The sequence below is a fragment of the Hippoglossus hippoglossus genome, chromosome 15, assembly GCF_009819705.1.
Source record: "Hippoglossus hippoglossus isolate fHipHip1 chromosome 15, fHipHip1.pri, whole genome shotgun sequence".
Lineage (NCBI taxonomy): Eukaryota > Metazoa > Chordata > Actinopteri > Pleuronectiformes > Pleuronectidae > Hippoglossus > Hippoglossus hippoglossus.
Genome location: NC_047165.1, coordinates 8,507,554 through 8,524,763, shown reverse-complemented (window position 1 = coordinate 8,524,763; position 17,210 = coordinate 8,507,554). Strand labels below are relative to the sequence as shown.

The 17,210-nt window shown below is 42.0% G+C and overlaps 1 protein-coding gene across 1 annotated transcript; it reads left to right on the top strand.

Annotated features, from left to right (window-relative positions):
- Window positions 1-1,874: 1,874 nt before the first annotated feature.
- LOC117775376 lies at window positions 1,875-17,205 on the top strand. Its single transcript, XM_034608460.1, has 7 exons — window positions 1,875-2,047; window positions 6,943-7,978; window positions 10,269-10,429; window positions 12,436-12,616; window positions 14,478-14,541; window positions 15,110-15,209; window positions 17,079-17,205. The coding sequence occupies exons 2-7, from the start codon at window positions 7,267-7,269 to the stop codon at window positions 17,106-17,108; spliced, it is 1,248 nt and encodes a 415-aa protein (XP_034464351.1). The 5' UTR covers window positions 1,875-2,047; window positions 6,943-7,266; the 3' UTR covers window positions 17,109-17,205.
- The last annotated feature ends 5 nt before the right edge of the window (window positions 17,206-17,210 follow it).

Sequence of the window (17,210 nt, the reverse complement as noted above, 5' to 3'; positions counted from 1 at the left end):
CTGTGCGGAACAAATGTCACGGACGCAGTCTAGTCTGTTATCCCTCGTGAGATTTTTGCATGCGTCTAATCCTGAGTTTCCCCGATGTGCTGCCGGCGTGCAAACCAGTTTGCCGCTGTTATCCTTGTTTCCCCATTTCCTGATTGGCTCCTCGCCTTATCACCTGCCCTGCTCGGCCCCCAGGCCCATTGCCTCGCTGCCTCACCACATTACAGAGACGACGCGGCTGCTCCACCAGAGACGGTCTGCTCCAACTAAAGAGTCGTGGCTAAAACAATCCCTCGTTCAAACCATAAGACGCTGGTGACTGTAAATCTCTTTCTCTAAACTGCTTCAGCCCTTCAGTCTCCAGTCTGCAGCCATTGGTGCTAAATTTAATCATTAGAGCAGAAACTTTCAAATCCAGAACACTGCAGATGTTGAGTTCCTACAAAGAAGCTAATTTTTAACTCTATTGCAAGGAAAATCATTTCAAAATGCATGTCATCACTGTAAATGTTCCACATATGGAGTTTTTTTACCCTTATGATCCAGATTTGCATTATTAAAAGACTCATGGTGAGAATACACCATTCCACTCTTTTTCTCTAATACATTCTTAGAGCTCTTGAGGTAGAATAAGTCACATGACAGATTCAATTAATACTTTGACGAACAGATCTGTTGTTCAGTAAATATTATAAAGTATAAATTTCCCGAAAAAATGGAAAACTCTATCTTGCAATATTAAAGTCTCCCTCCAGCTAAAAATCTGGTTAACATGTCCCACTTGTGCCCCTGATGGCTGAGTATCTCCACCTCAACGCTGAAGTAAACAAAGAAGAAATCGGATTCAAACACTCAGGGTTTGTGATGTCACAAGAAACCATTCCGTGGGGAACTTGTGGGTGGGGCTCAGCAGCTGGAAAAGGGTCCTCAACATTCACATCAGCATAAGCACTTGGTCATGAGTCGTGAGAAGAGTGTAATATATATACCTCAGTGTTTTTACTGTCTTAGTCAAATGACAGCGTTATTTATCATAGAGAAAGTGAAACCTCACTGTACTTCACTGTGATTCTTTAATACACCTTACTTTGCCTGGGCTCCACACAGGGAAGAAAACAATAACGTAAGTTGAATATTCAGCAGTTTCGCTGTTCCCGACATTTATGTATAGTTTTGCGTTTACTCTCTCCGTCCACAAACAGGTCGCAGATGCACACGTTCTTCCCGAGAGCGTCTCTGTAAAGGATCGGTTTGAGACCTGAAAGAGTAAAAGTGGGTGCAAACAACCATATTTTATTTCACCTGCTGACAATGCATTTTGTCTTGCCTTTGCTGCATCAGTGAGGCAATAGTCGGTGCTGCTGTGAGCCTCTGACTCCATTAATAACTTGTGCGCTGGGGACCTATTATGTAAGTCCAGAAACCTGAGAGCCCACTCACCTGTTCTGCTACCTGAGCCCGGGCCCCGGGGACGGAGGAGGAGAGAACAAGGGTAGAAAGCCTCACTGAGCTGTCTCGCCAGGGGGGGTTCAACTCATATGCACAAGGCCTTGCGTTCTGCTGGAAGCTCCAGACGTCCCTGGTGGGTGATTTCTGTTTTTTAATTTTAATTTTTAACCAGCATAACAAAACCAGATCTGTGCGAATAGAGAATGAATTAAATGAGAAAAATATCAAGATCCATTGGAGTGTGTTCACAAGAGCGATCACTGTTAAAGTACTGCCAAGGACACAACTCGCCCTCTCTTCATTTGCACAGCATATTTAGCTCTTAGCTCTCAGGCGTGGAACATAAGCACACTGGGTCATTTGTATAAACACAAGGGCTCTGACGATGCAGCTCGCTCCTTGACCCCTGTCAGCTGAGGGCGGTCTCCCGTGGGGCTTGAGGAAAAGACCCCAATCCCTCCTGGATTCAAGATGATTGCACGGATCTGTAAAACTCCCGACAGAGTGCCGGAGAGCTCACGTCGAGGTCCCTGCTGAAAGAAGTGGACACATCTGTTTTGAAGAGAGGTGCAACAGTTGGTGTCTTGGCCTGGACACTCTGCTGTATGAGGTAATCCTTCACAATATGTGCAATCAGATTTCAGAATGATGCTTCCAATTTTCTTCTGTAATTCTGTTTTAGCAGAAACTATCTCAAACGTTTCATTCCTCAAAGGAAATAAATAAATAAAATAAATGGTAGAGGGATGGAAAATGCTACATTTATGCCAAATAATTACAAAATACCAGCTATTATAGATATTTTCATTTCATGGTGCATGTAGCTGTGGCACTAATAGATACATAGTTGAGAATAGGTAGAAAATTAATAGATTATTTTTGCTGTTTTAGACTAATTAAGTCTTGAGGCTAATAGTATATTTTCCTACTGGGAATTTAAACAGATTATGTCCCATGTGACCACATTCCTGAGACCCACAGTCAGGACCATTACTGACAAATTGCTCTAATTCAGAAAGAAGCCAGCGTGTAGCTGCTGCAGCACATAACAAGGAGCATGTATGTGCATCATCATGATAATGCTTTTGTTTTGCTCAAACTGTGCGGTTGCACTCGCGTATTTTGGTGTTTGGACAGATTTCCTGTTCTCCAGCTGCAGTTCTTCTCCTCTCACTCAAACTGCTTCTGTGCACATCTGCTTTGGGAGTTTTTAGTCTGCCAGACTTGTCCTTGCCAGGTGCAGTGTTGACAAATTAAATTGTCCCACCTATGTCGTAAGTGCGTTAGCTTTTCTTCAGAAGGGAAGCCGGTGTAATACTTAAGCTGTGGAGGGCCAGAAGTAAAGCTAACACACAAACAGGGCAGGACTATTTCATTTGTCGTGACTGCAGCTGTCATTCTATTGATTTGGTAATTTTGACAGACTTGATTAACAAAAAAATCCAAGAGCAGACTTTTCACACATGCACAGAAGTAGCCCGAGCGCAAGATAAGCTGGAGTCCAGGAAATCTGAGTGTAAGCGCACAGTTGTAAGCACAAGCAGTGGTTATTAGAGTATGAGCGAAGGGTATATTAATGAAAGCATCAGAGGTGTGAAATCAGTAAGTCCTGCTCTCAAACTGAAAAGACACATTCTTGAATAAAGACAGGGGAAAAAACCCTGAGATAATTCATTGTGTTATAATACATGTGTCTTCGGAAAGTAATTGAAAATGAAACTTGGAGGTAAATACTCTTCTCACTCGAAAGGTAATTTCAAGCTCGTTTGTTGCCTTTTTGTTCTCACTAAAATTGGCTACAGACAAATGAAAGACACTGTGAGCACGAAGCAAAGGTCCAGGATAATAAGACACGACCACGACAATGATAACCTTTGCTAACACCAGCATGTATGACACATCCGAATAACAGCATTTTGTCCGCGAGCTCCCTCAATAAGCCTCATTTCCACCCTGGCTGTGCTGATGGGTTTATCTCTCCTGCACCCGCAGCCATGCTCAGCTCGTCTGCTTGCTAACCAGATGTAGGTCCCATGGCCTCGCTCCCTCTGTTCCTGGCACAGACGGGGCCCACAAAGGTTTTATTCACTGGTTACCATGCTATGCAACAATAGGCATACAGTCGCATCAGCCAAGTAACCCGTTCACTGTCTGTGGGCCGTCATCTGTCTCTCACAAACACACACTGCTTCTATTTCTCTCACAAACACATCTTGCTTTTTCTTCTCCTCTGTATCTCACACACCTGTTGGTCGGAGGTGCGTAATGTTTATACTTTTAAAGCATAAGGCTGCATATAGTTAATCATTTCATGTCAAACTGATCCAGTCACACAAACACAGTAAACTAAACAATATTCAGGTCTTTTAATATTTCAGCAGTCTGTCTGTTACTCACTGAGCCCCAAACCCATTGGTTTCTAACAGTGGCATAAATGTTTAAACAAGCAAAAGCCACATATACACAAGTTCATCTCTGAAAAATTATTTTCAAAAACAGCAAGACTGTAGACTTTAGGCAAATGTTGCTCCAACAGGTGTGAAGGGTGTACATGTGTTTAGCAGCATTTGTTTTTCTCTGCTAGCAGGTGCATAAATAGGCCAGAAAATGTTTAAGGCTTTAGGGTAAGACTTGACAACAATGGAGGTCTATGATACAGGGATACTTTATTTAATGTTTTGCACAGAACATACTTGTTAGGAGTTCAGCTTTTTATTGATATAATATCGCCAAACTTTTCATTCAACTGTTCTTATTTACTGCTCTTATTGTTAATGTGGACTCTTTCATATTTAACTCACAGCATTACTTTTTTTACCAAATTACCAAATGTTGGCCAGGATCTATAAACGCTGCATTGAAACAAGCCATCAGGATTGAACTGAAGTATAATTTTGTAGTGTCACAACGAAACAGGCACTAACCTCGGCTAAGCCCCTGGCGCGGCTCACTCTGAGCCACCGTCCAACCTTGACAGAGTTGTTTTCTCCGATTGATTAACTATAATCTGCTTTATTTGTATTCAATCTCTCTTAAGCATCCTTATTGATGTTCTGTTCAGCCTCTCAATGATCTTTAATGCTGGTTTAATACCAATCATCACATTACTTTTATTTTTGTTCTTTTAAGTTTCCTGTTTTATTGATCATGGATGTTATGAGTTCAGATCCTGCAGCACCACGACCAGTCACCCCAACACGCTGGATGATTCAGGGGTTTGCACTGAAACCAGATCAGAGGCTCCGGTGTATCCAGGCCCAGCATTTTAGCCCAAATTTGATCAGCTCATTTATTTGCCTTTAACTCTCTTATATGCAAAAACATAGATAAGGCTGCTCAGTGATTGGTAGCACTGCCCTCTCACAGAAAGAAGGGTCCCAGTCTGAATCCTGGCCGTGGCCCTTCTGTGTGAGTTTGTATGTTCTCCGCATGTTTTCTCCGTGTACTCCTCCTTCCTCCCACGGTCCAAAAACATGTAAGTGTTTGTCTCTATATGTCCTGCAAGGCACTGGCGACCTGGTCAGGGTGTCAGCTCCCCACTGTCCTCACAGGATAAGATAATGGATGGATAGAAAAACCTATACTCTGCTTGCTCATTTATCCATTTATGCTGTATACTCTGCAGTACATAAACTATATACTTCAGTAAAATACTGTACATTCTATATTATATACTGTAAAAGCTTCTTTCACGTTCTGTTTCCACTGTTTCACAATTCCATCTAGTTATATTGTTTTGTTTTCCCACTCTAAGCCATACAGTATGAATGTGTTCACAGTCTGTTTCTCTCTCACACTAACTTCTATACAGGCTCCCCCTCTTGCAACATATCAAAATTGTGTTGTTCCTCTAATTATACTTTGCTGGCTGGACAAAAATAAATCAAAGAAAAAGTGGGGTGAAACTGTGAATGTATAAATTTCTATTTCAGTGTTGTTATTCAAGCCTGCATTCCTGCTGTCCCATGTGACCCACCTCAAAGTGGAACACAGGGGGTAAACATAATTGCTTTTCTTGTATAATATGCACTGTGCCGTTCATGCAAGCATCTTAACAGGCCAACGACACGACTTCAATTTGCGAGGTCTCACTGTGACACCGTGGTAACGTAGAGTGAGTGCTCTGCATGCATGACGAGTTCAGTTAAAGAGTAAATTATGCCGGCATTTGTTATAATCTCAGTTTTATTGACAGTAATCTCAACATGGGGCTTTCGGCTGAATTCAGAGCCGTGCACTCAGTGTATCATGATTAAAGAACTGAATTATACTGAGTGGGGAATATAATGAATTGATAAGCCCCTTCCTGCGCCTTATGAAACAATGGGCATAAACGTTAAAGCTATTATTAAGCGCTAAGGAATAATCCAGAATGTGCCAGGCAAGCACAGAAGATAACTGCCTCCGGAGAGTCGTCATCAGCTGAACTGAGGAGCAGAGAAAGACACAGACAGAGGGAGGGAGTGTTCTTTTGGGATGTTGATAGGTGGGAAGAAACATGGCTCCAAGGGAATAGTTAATGATAGAATGATAAAAGGAAGTGATGTTCAAGCGTTAGATAAAAATGTCACCCACAAGGTCGCTGTAGTTTTGTGAGAAGGTAAGTTTGATAATAGTGTTACAATTTGAAAGGGGCAGAGGCGGGGGGACACTCTTCAGGTCACCAGCATATCGCAGGTCTAACAGAGATAAACAACTGTTCACACCTATGTTTGAATTTGAAAGCCTGCAATTAACCAAACCCCAATCTGCATGTCTTTGGACTGTGGCAGGAAGTCGCAGTTGCCCAAAATAGCCCATGCAAACATGGAGAGAACATACTCCACACAGGAACGTGGCCATGTTGGGATTTGAACCTACGTATATTGAGAAATCAAAAATACAAATTCTAATACATAAATATGATGTGTCTGATTATGTAACAAAACACTGTTGCCTCTATATCTTAATGATAGTTGATCTCTGGTCTCATTAGGAAACGCCTGCAGACGTCCATTATTCAGGATTTCATTAACATCTAGAGGCACAATTAGTCATTAAGCCTAATTTCATCATGTTGAATCCTCTTTCTATCCGGGTGAATTGATCGTGAGCCAACACAAGAGCCTGTTAAAAAAAATGTTTGACCCTCAAAGAAAAAAAGGTGTTCAAAAGCAGCAGGAAGGTGAAACTCCAGTATTTACTCAACTTTCAATTTAAAAATGGAATCGAACGGAGACGGTTAGTGTGTTTGTCTTTCAGGAGACAAATGTGGATTGTTCATTTTAAATGTCACGGATAATTTGTCCCTGAGTGCTGCCCAACAAGTTAAACACTGTCATGGCAACAGCAACAGATCACGAAACAAGTCAAGCAACGGAGCAGATGATAAGTCCCTGGGAAATATATCTGTATTTGCAGTCTCCCTTGGTTCTATTTGAGTTATAGAATCTTTCACTTTGCAGAGGAGTCTGTCACACACTGATGTGATTTTTTTTTTTCTTTCTTTTCTCTGTCTTTTCATAGGCCTCAAGTGAGCCTATCGCTGCTTCACTGCACAGGAATGTCCTGTCATGGAGTGTGTGGCGGGGGCAACAGGAGAAGGAGAGTGTGACTCTTTTTGAGCAGTGCGACTCCTCCCTGACTGCAGATAGTGGATCTTGCAGGAAACTTTCCAACCTGTTCACGACTGCATGTGTTACAGATGTGGTGGGAGGGAGTCCAGAGACGGCATTTCCACCTCGGAGGACCCTGTGTATCCTGCAACTCCACCACCTGTGAAGGGTTTAGCTTCACCGAAACCTACCAGAAACTTTGAGGAGAGGAGCATCATTGATCCCCAGGAGCACAATGAGAGTCACAAACTCTCAACCGGACGTGGGCAAACAGAAACCTACCATTGTGGCGCCGAATGACTTCAGACAGGCCTCCTCACCAGCTGATAGATTGGTAGTAAGAGATGCAGGGATGAGGAAAGTACAACTTGTACAACACAGACTGGGCTGCACAGAGGGTGACTCGAAGCGAGACGTATTAGGTGGCTCATTAATGAACCTGTCCACATCCAAACCTTCCTACCGGTCGTGTATCCACCATGAAGTGCCTCTAAGGTCCACTAGCTCCGTGGTGTTTTTAGACAAGTCACTTTCCATTTCCCTCGTGGAACTAGAGGGAAGAGGAGCAGGTCAACCCACTTTGTACAGAAGCACCTTGTCTGTTCGCCTCGGTGTCACGTCCTGCTGCAGATCCAAACCAGCCAAAACAAATGGGGTTTACAGGAGACCGAGAGCCGCCACGACGAGCGGTAACAAGCGCAATGGCCAAGAGATGGGTTCGAAGCAGCAGGGCCGCAAGGTTGAGCAAACAGCACATGCCAATGGTAATAACAAGGCGGACGATTCAGACACACAGCGCCACAGCTCTACTTTGGGATTATTGTCATTCCGAGGGCCAAGCCCCTGGAACACAAAGGCTGGCCAGCAGAAGGAGAATGCAGATGAGGCAGCCTCACCTTCCCGGAGCAATCTCAGGCACAAGCAGCACACTTTCAATATCAGCCCAGGTATGAATTCATCACCATGTTCTAGAAGTGAAAGTCCTAATTACCAATGCCAATTGATCTGTGTGCTCCTTTCAGTGACTCATTTATTCTAAGGTTATCGTGGATGGGCTCACATCTTTGAGGCGTATAGCACCAAGCTAAATGTGGTGCCTGGAGTGATCTCATAGAGAAAGAGTGCAAAGACTTAATTTTTTCCACTCACCTTTCGATTAATGCTTCATGCATTGTTAATAGAGCCACATCCACCCACAACACAACAATGTTTAGATTAAATCCCAGCTGGTACACGCACACACTCTGTTCATCTGTAAATTTAAATAAATAACAATGCTTTAATTTATCCACTGACTACCTACACTTCTAAAAAGAATCTTAAGTTAGAAGCTGCCACTGCGGGCTGCAAATCTAAAGATAGACTGTATTTGCATGATTTTGAAGAATCTTCCTGAGAATCTCCTGGTGCATAAGTTAGAATAAGATCAATGTTTTATGAGAGCTGTGTTTAGAAATACAACGCGGTTCATACAACAGAGGAAGATCCGTTTTAATTGTTGGTGACGGACTCTTCGTGATGTTTTATATGATAATTTATGATAATCAACACAATGTGCATGTCCCGAAGCTCCTGAATTAAGATGTGCAATCTTCAAAGAATAGTTCATATTTTGGGAAATTTGCTCCCTTGCAAAGAGTTTGACACAACTCGCGTCTCAGTATGAAGCTACAATCAGTAGCCAGTTAGCTAGCCTAACTTAGCTTAGCATTGAGACCGAATTAAGAACTAGTAATTGGGAAAAACCTCCCCAAAATATGAAACTATTAGAGCTAGAAGACCCAAAAACACAGTAGAGAGTTAGATACAACTCTGAACTGAATATGAACATCTGCCAGTAACCACTTTAGTTTATCTTCGATTATCACCGAAAACAGGAAGTGGGAAAAACCTAGCATGGCTTTGTGCAAAGATTGCAAAATCCACCTATAGCACCCGAAAAGTTCACAAAATAACATTTGTTGTTTGTTGTTCTTATTTCACCATCATTGTTTTAGCTGTTTCCCCTTATTCAGTATCTGTGCTAACATAAGCTAGTAGAGGCTAGTAGTGTCTTAAAGATGTGTAGGTGACTGTTGGCTATTTGGATGAGTTGAAGCCTGATACTTACATTAACACCCGGGGGCCTAATTGAAAAGCGACGTTCCTTGTCGCACACTAACGCGGCCGATGTGATAAGCATTGGACGTCTTGTCGCTTTGATTATTATCTCTTTGATAAACCGTTTGTCTCTGAAGTGCAATGAATGCTGGGATAGGTTGGCCCGTGAAGGATCCACTCATTGAACCCTTCGCTGCTCATTTATGATCTTGTTGTACATATGGTGTTTTTATGATACAACATATTTTGTGAATGAAATGAGGAACAGAGAAGATTCTTAAGGGGTTTGATTAATACCAGTAGAGGAGTGTGGTGGCCAAGGTGGATGAGTTTATTGATACTGCAGCGAGCCAACACTTCATTAGGGAATATACAGCACATACAGTCCTTTACATGCAGCGAGGATGTCAGTGGATGTCTCTAGCAAAAGGATTCGGAACTGTGATATAAAATGTCACTGCCTGAAGCAAGAGTCTTACCTGCCTGTGTTACACGAGCTGTCACAAGACGAGCAACAACACTTTTTAATTATTAAACAACTCTCTCTACTCATTATAACATTTATTCCCTGCATAGTCCTACAGCTTGTTTCTATGTTAATCTTCGTTGTTATTACAAGCTCAGTTCATTTATTCTGAAACCTAATGGGCAACAGACAAATAGCTTGACCAGCTTTAATTTCCTGCACGTGATGATGCTCTATCTATCCGTGCCCACTACACGGTCCTGGCAGAGTACTGAACGGAGATGAGGTGCATATATTCCACAAAGGTAGAGGGATGCAGTCATAGGTGCAGGATGGATGCACTGTCATCTTTTACATTATTCATAGGCCACACTCATGTTCCCTCGAGGTTTTTTTCTCGCTATGAGCTGCCGGGTACGTGTGTACGAGAGGCGTGGGGGTCTGTTAGGGTCAGCTCCATTTCCCTGTTTCTCCACATCAACCGTTTCTTGAAAATTATAGCCCAGCCACAGACTTATTTTAAGTGCTACACCTTTTACACGATAGAAAACAGTGAGAAAAACAACTTTGACTTTGTTGAATAATACGTTGTTGTTTTTTGGGAATGATGGGACTTGACAGTTTGAATTCCCCACAAGACGCTCATGTCCCTTCTCTCTGTGTCTCTGCAGTGGACTCATGGAGCAAACAGACAGTGACGGACATCACAGAGAAACACAGCCGCCACACACAACCCGGAAAAGTCTCCTCTCTGGGCAAGACCTGTTTTTATCGTTCCCCACTGGAGCCGGACTCTGTGGAGGACTCGTCACCACAGGCTCTCAGCCTCAAAGTAGGAGCCACATTTCTGCACGATTTTCAAAATAATTGCTCGTCTTTCAAGAAATATAGGGAACACAAACCGCACAGTGCTCCAACACAAACCTGACTCTGAGCTTGAGGGGTATTATTTTACTTTTAGCAGTTTGACAAAGCACAAGGTTCACCTGCTTGACATCTTACGTAGCTTTTAGGCTCATATCAAGGCCCTCATCCATGGATGGAGTCTCAGTTGTCATGGAGATGGCTCAGATGGTTGGTTTGCATGCATGGAAATTGGATCACAAGCATGATCTCTAGGATCAACGCCCAGGTGACACAATATTAACTGAACCATTAGCACGACTCCATTCGCTGCTGAAGGCTGGTGGATCGTGTGCTAAATGCTTTTACTGTAAAAACACTGTTTCAGTTTTGTATTATTTATTTGTGTTCTGCACAAAACCCTGAAACAGAAAAAACACAGAAGGAAGTAGGCCTCATTTATTTTAACTTCCACCACGGGGGTAATGTTTTCATTGCTGTTAGTCTGGATGGTAGCCGGTCTATGCAAAAACCACTGAACCGATTTTATTGAAACTCGGGGAAGGATGGAACATGGGCAGAGGAAGAGCCCAATAAGTTTTGTGAAAGAATATTTTCTTTAATTTGAAAATGATCAGGCATATTTCAGGGACTGATATCTATGAGTGTAGTCCGGTGCAGCTTGATTGAATTCAAGGGGACTGTTGGGCCTTGGCAGAGGAATGTTTTCTGTCAAGTGCCATTCATAACCACCAAGGAGGTTATGTTTTCATTTTGTTTGGCTGCACAGGATCGTGCAAAAACTACCATGAAACTTAGGATGTGGTAAGAGTCAGGGAGGAACAAATCAAATGTTGGTACTGATATATAAAGTGCTAATATCTACTTTCAGGTTAAAAATTTGGTGTGGTTCCAGATGATGATTCATATTTTTTCAATCAAAATAAATATTTTTATAAGGGGAGGTGATCTTTATTCAGTGTCTGTACGGTAACAAACATTTTTTTCAAATATTTCAGAGAATGTTGTGTATTTTTCCTGCGTTTAATGTGAGACGTATTCAGAACAACACTGTGCACATTGTATATGCATCTGATCTCAATTTGCAATATGGTGATCAATAAGTGGCCAATCAGCTCTGGCCGAGGTAGCTGCTCAATAGAGTCCTTCTAGTTCCTTATGACAACATTTGTGTAGCGAGCACACAGTCAATGCAAGTCTCGGATTATTGATTTAAAGGTTTCTGCTTGCTCTGTTGCTTTTGATGAAGGTTAAGAAATATCAAATCATCAGTGGAGCCAATCAGGATGCAAATACAAGTAGTGGTTCTACAAAGCACAGGAAATGCTGTTTTTTCAAATATATCATACAAAGTACAAGTAGACAATGTTTACGATCATATGTAGAAAAGTTGTGTATTTGCCATATTGAACCTTTTAAAACCTCAGTGATGATTTGTTAGAAGGTTTCCAACCCGATTTTAATGTGTTGGAATAAACATTATCACAGCGGCAGTGGGTGATTTTTCTGGGAGGGATTTTACTTTTGACACAGCCTCTGCCAAATTGAGGGGAATTTGTCCCAAAAATATATAATTCCCCTTTTTTATTCCATTCTTTCTTCCTCTTTTGATTGATTCCACTCTCCCTCTGTTTTACTGTTATTTTAACAAGTTGTGAGGGGCAATGATCCAGTGAGTTTTTTTAGGCTTTCTAAAAGGATTCAGATTCCCCCTTGGACTAAAGCTCTCTTACCTTTATCCCCACAAAGGATGAGCATAATATTACCATGTTGCCTACACCTCCGAGCTATTACAAGGCTGCGAGGAGGATTCTCCAAGGTTAAAGAATAGATTAAGGATATTTTCAGAACAGATTCTAACCCGGTGAAGTTTTTTTTGTGTCTCTTTCTTCAGGATTAGTGTCTGTGAGTTACAGTGTATTCTTCTCCCCATCAAGGAGCTTACTGTATTTATCCCTCTGCCCCACACCCCAGGAGGCTTTGCAGCTCTTCAGGCCAGACTTCATCAGCCGATCTCAGGGTCGGGTGAGGAGGCTGGAGCGGAGGTCCAGGAGGAGGCGGGCTCTGCAGGACTCCAATCCAGACCTGGTGCAGGGCCTCAGGGAGGATGGAGGCGGACAGAAGAGGAACTGCACCACACCAGACCCACTTAGCAGTGAGTTCAGCTGTAGAGAAGCAGAAGTGGGCCATCGTAGGGAGTGTGTCACCCTTCTCCCCAACAGGTTTTAATCAGGAGGTTTCGGTTCTGTTGTCGAAACGCAACTGAAACAGCAGCAGCACGACAACGGCTTGAAATGAAACTGCTGCAAGTTGTGGAAGTGAACATGAAAGAACGGCCCCAAAGACAACAGCAGGCAGGATAGTCTCCCAATCCAGATCAGATCAATCCTTAATCATGTTCCTCATCGGTTTTAATGTCACATCTGTGGAAATCAACACATTATTCGAATGCATAAGTTGTTGTGAAAACTCACCCTGCACATCTAGTTTACTGGTGTATTGGTGTTATTTCCCCATATATATATATATATTTGAGGAAATGGTTGAACTTGTGTTAAGATTTTGAGGCTGCATCTCAAACAATTCATTCTAACCTCAGCAACCTCAGCAGGTCTGTGAGGGAGGAAGGTGACTTTAGATACTGTTCCCTTTATAGCGTGGTGGTGTTTATCCAACTTTGCTCTCTGCTGGCCATTATCTAGTATTGCAGATCAGTTGGTTGTATTTTTCTTTTATGTTCAGAATACAGAGAATTTACATCCTCTATTAAGTGATCTTTAAAAATGTTTACTTATATATTTCAGCCATGCAAAGTCAGAAGATGCCATATTATGCTAAATGCTTTTTCAAATCAGTGTTAAAATGTTTATCTAGCAAGACACAAAAGAGCCTGTAATTCTACTCGTGTTACAAGATATGTAATAATTCATTTATTTAAATAACCAAGTTACGTAATAATAACATGTATCCACATCTGTCCTTCTGCATTACAGGTTATCTTAGTATTTTTGAGATTTGCAGTAATATACTTTGATACTCATTGATTGATGATGAGTTTCGTTTATCTTCTCATACTGAAGCTTTCATACTCTTAAACTCTCAGCTTCTTTGACTTAAATCTTAGTTTCTCTGCTGTGCGCTGCAGGAAAATATAATTATTCCTTGACAGGGAATCAGGAAATGATATATTCAGCACATATATTGGGGAATGTCTGAATTTCTTAAAAGCATTCTGATTATACCGCCATGTTTTTTTACACATTCATTACAGGAGAATGTTTACAGCAATTTTTCCTTGCGGCAAATCCAACTGTATCCGTAAAGCACAAACCTCCACCAAGGCCGAAGTCTGTTTAAATTCAAGCTGCACCAAATTTCACACATTTGTTCAGATATCGTTCCCTAAATATGCTGGATTTTTCAAGATCCATGAATTATTCCGCGGTAAATCTGTTAAAATGTCAAAAAAAAGCCCCACACCAAAATGTCTTCCCTGACCCATACCACATCCTTCTAGTAGTTTTGGCACAATCCTGCCTAAAGACAAACTTCCAACACAAAAACAGACAGGGAGGAAAACATAACCTCCTCGGTGGAGGTAAAGAACAGAGGCATAAAAGTGACCAAAGCACGGCAAATACATTTAGGAAGGTCGCGGAAAAGTTGTGGAGTTAGGAACCTTGAAAGGTTCACACAGGTCACATGTCTGAAGTCTAAGGAGGAACAAAGAGTCTCCGGGTTGTTGACCTGAGGAGCAGAAGCAGTCAGACAACTCACTGCTGTCACTGAGAGACCGAATATTCACAACTAACAGGACTGGATATGAGCGTGTGTGTCCGTGTGTGTCCGTGTGTGTCCGTATGTGTGAATACTCAGGTGTGGATGTGTATCTGTGAAAATCACACGTCGCCCAGCATTCATTTACATATTCAAGATTCATTTACATATTAATTCTAATTTGTTATTCCAACGTGTGTGTGTGTGTGTCTCTGTGTGTTTGTGTGTGTGTGTCCTAGATAACCTTTTCAGGCCCAGAGAGAGGTCTATATCGGGCAGAGAGATGCAGCTGAGGTCCAGACGGTGAGTTCTCCAGACCGAGATCATATCACTCTGTCTCTCCTCGCTCTTTGTTGTTTTCTCTATTTAGCACGATCAATCACGCTTGTTTGTCACATCTGCCGAGCATGAAGCCACATGCACAAATACCAAACACCCAACATGCACACAGCCGCGTACTGTATGGACACAATACAAGTTTGATCCCCGCAAGTCCTGAGAAGAGATATGAGCCACCCTCTGTGTACCTTATCTCTCCCTCTTTTTCTTCTTCTTCTTCTTCTTCTCTTATCTGGAAAGGCACACCTGATCAGACGATGGCCGCCCATTGTAATTTTTTTTCTTTTTTCAAAAGCGACACTATCTGACTCGGAGGATCTCTTGACAAATTGGCTGCGGTCGACGGACTGAAAAAGGAGTCTGTGTGAGACTTGTTTATCAGTGGATCCAGGTCTTTGCCGGCTGTGGCCTCACCAGATAATGCCTTGTCTCTCGTGTGCCAATCTGTTGGCGTAGCTGCAGCCACCCTCACACTTCCCAGACTATATTCCCCTGCCCTGTGTGAATTTGCCTTTTATTTCTATGTCTGTAGGATTTACAACAAGCTGCCAGAGGTGACGAAGAAAAAGGAGGAGGAGAAGAGGAGGGCTGTATCACAAACCAACAGACTGCGAGCAGAGGTTTTCAAAAAGGTAGAAATTTGACTTTTCAAAAGTTGGTTCACAACATTGATTACTGTCCATGAAAACTGTCAAAAGCTGATTCATTAGAATGTAAAAGACAAACAACCTCGCACTTAAAGAAAAGATCATGCACACAACTTCCTGTTCTGTTTCCACCAGGGTTTCATTTTCAACAAATAATGGAGATAAAGACATTCGTGACTGTGGTGTAGTCACATTCATTTGCCACCCAGGAGGTTTGGTACAACATTTTACTTTCTTCTCACAAACAGCAGGACTATATACTTTTCACTAAACTAGTCTGAACACAGTCGTCTTATGGCCTAATTGTGTTTTAGTATAAACGATGCTCAAAATGGGTTTTCACACAGTTTATTTTGCGACAACGACATCTCACTGAATCTGTGGTTATGTGTTTTCAACATGATTCCATAAAGTTTAAAGACAGACATAAATCATGTAAAAGTAGAAAAACAATAGAAAAATAAGTGAAAATAAAACATCACAATAACATCAGATTTTATTTAATTGGACCAAAAACATATCCACATTAAATTTTAAAAAATGGTTCTTCATAATTACAAAATTATACTGCATATTTTTAATAATTTTGACGTACTGGTGTTCTCCTATAGTGGATGTATTTAAATGATATCAGCAAATGGACCATCAGTCACCAGTTTGATCATCGTCCAGCAGAGGTCACTGTTTGACTGTCAAAGCTGCGTCCTCAGTCATTTATAACTCTGGACTGTGGCCCAGTTAAATGTCTGATCTCTTTCCTGAAATCAGTTATTTTTCAGGTGACACTAAAGAAGCTTCTTATGATTCATACCTGAACTAAACATTTACTGCATCACATCTAAGCTCATTTCACTCTTGATGCCTCAGTGTAATTTTGGCTCTCACAGTAATTACTTAATAATTTGCTTATTTTAGGCAAATGAATGATATATTTGGGACGGGCGGTATCAGACACATCCTTTCAGCCTCACTCACTCTCCCATTGTAACCTAAACACAGCAATGAATTCTCTGTCAGGTGAGATGTAACAAATGTGAAGACATGTTTCCAATCTCTCACAGGTAATTACACCAAAATAGGACCTTCAGGTTGTGTGTGTGTGTGTTTGTGTGTGTCACCAAGATGTTTTTCAGGATAATCTAAAGATGACTGGCCCCTCCAGTGTTTATATGAACTGGGACATCATGATAAATGCATCTTCTATTCCTCCAACTACCTTAATTTACAAGGAAACACTGAATCTACAGTAAATTAACATTGCGTAGTTCACTGACAGGAACCGTTAAGCCTAATGTTTACGTCGGTGCGAGAGAATATTTTATTTCTTGGGTAAACGGAGCAGGCAGGACTGTTAAGATGCCAGTGTGACCTTGACACCTTTCAAATGAAGCTATTAGCCAGGCTCAGCCGCAGTGAGATTGGGAGGGGAAAGGGGGGGGGGGGGGCTGCTCCCTGATAAACACCGACTTGTGAGGGCTTTAGAGCTCTCATTTTTCAGAAAGTCTCCAACACAGAAAAGATTCATATAGGGTCTGATAGTGCGGGGTGGTGGTTTTTGAACGCTGGCTGAAATGAGATTCCAGCTGTTGGGCGGTACTGTAAGAGGAGGGTGATTGCATAGCAGGGTGTTTGGTCAGATAGTAAGTCAGAATTATTCCCCCTCTAACTGGGCTTTGCCACCTCAGGAGCGGGGCTGATGAAAGTGAAAGCCAATTTAGCAGCTGCCGTCGCTCCCGTGTGGTGCAGAGCTGCTCTTAAGATTGAGCGATGGGAGGTCTGAGTGCAGATGGAGCTGTTTTTGTTCAGTTTTCTTGGGAGCAAGTTACCGACAGCATTGTTTTTCTTGTTTTGCAGAGACTTCTGGAGCAAGTCCTGCAAAGATAGATGAGGCAAATGGGGATCATTCCCTATCATTTCCTCCCTCTTTCCTCCATGTTCAGTACTGTATAAGAGACTTTGTATTTAATGTTGTTATTGTAATAGTCT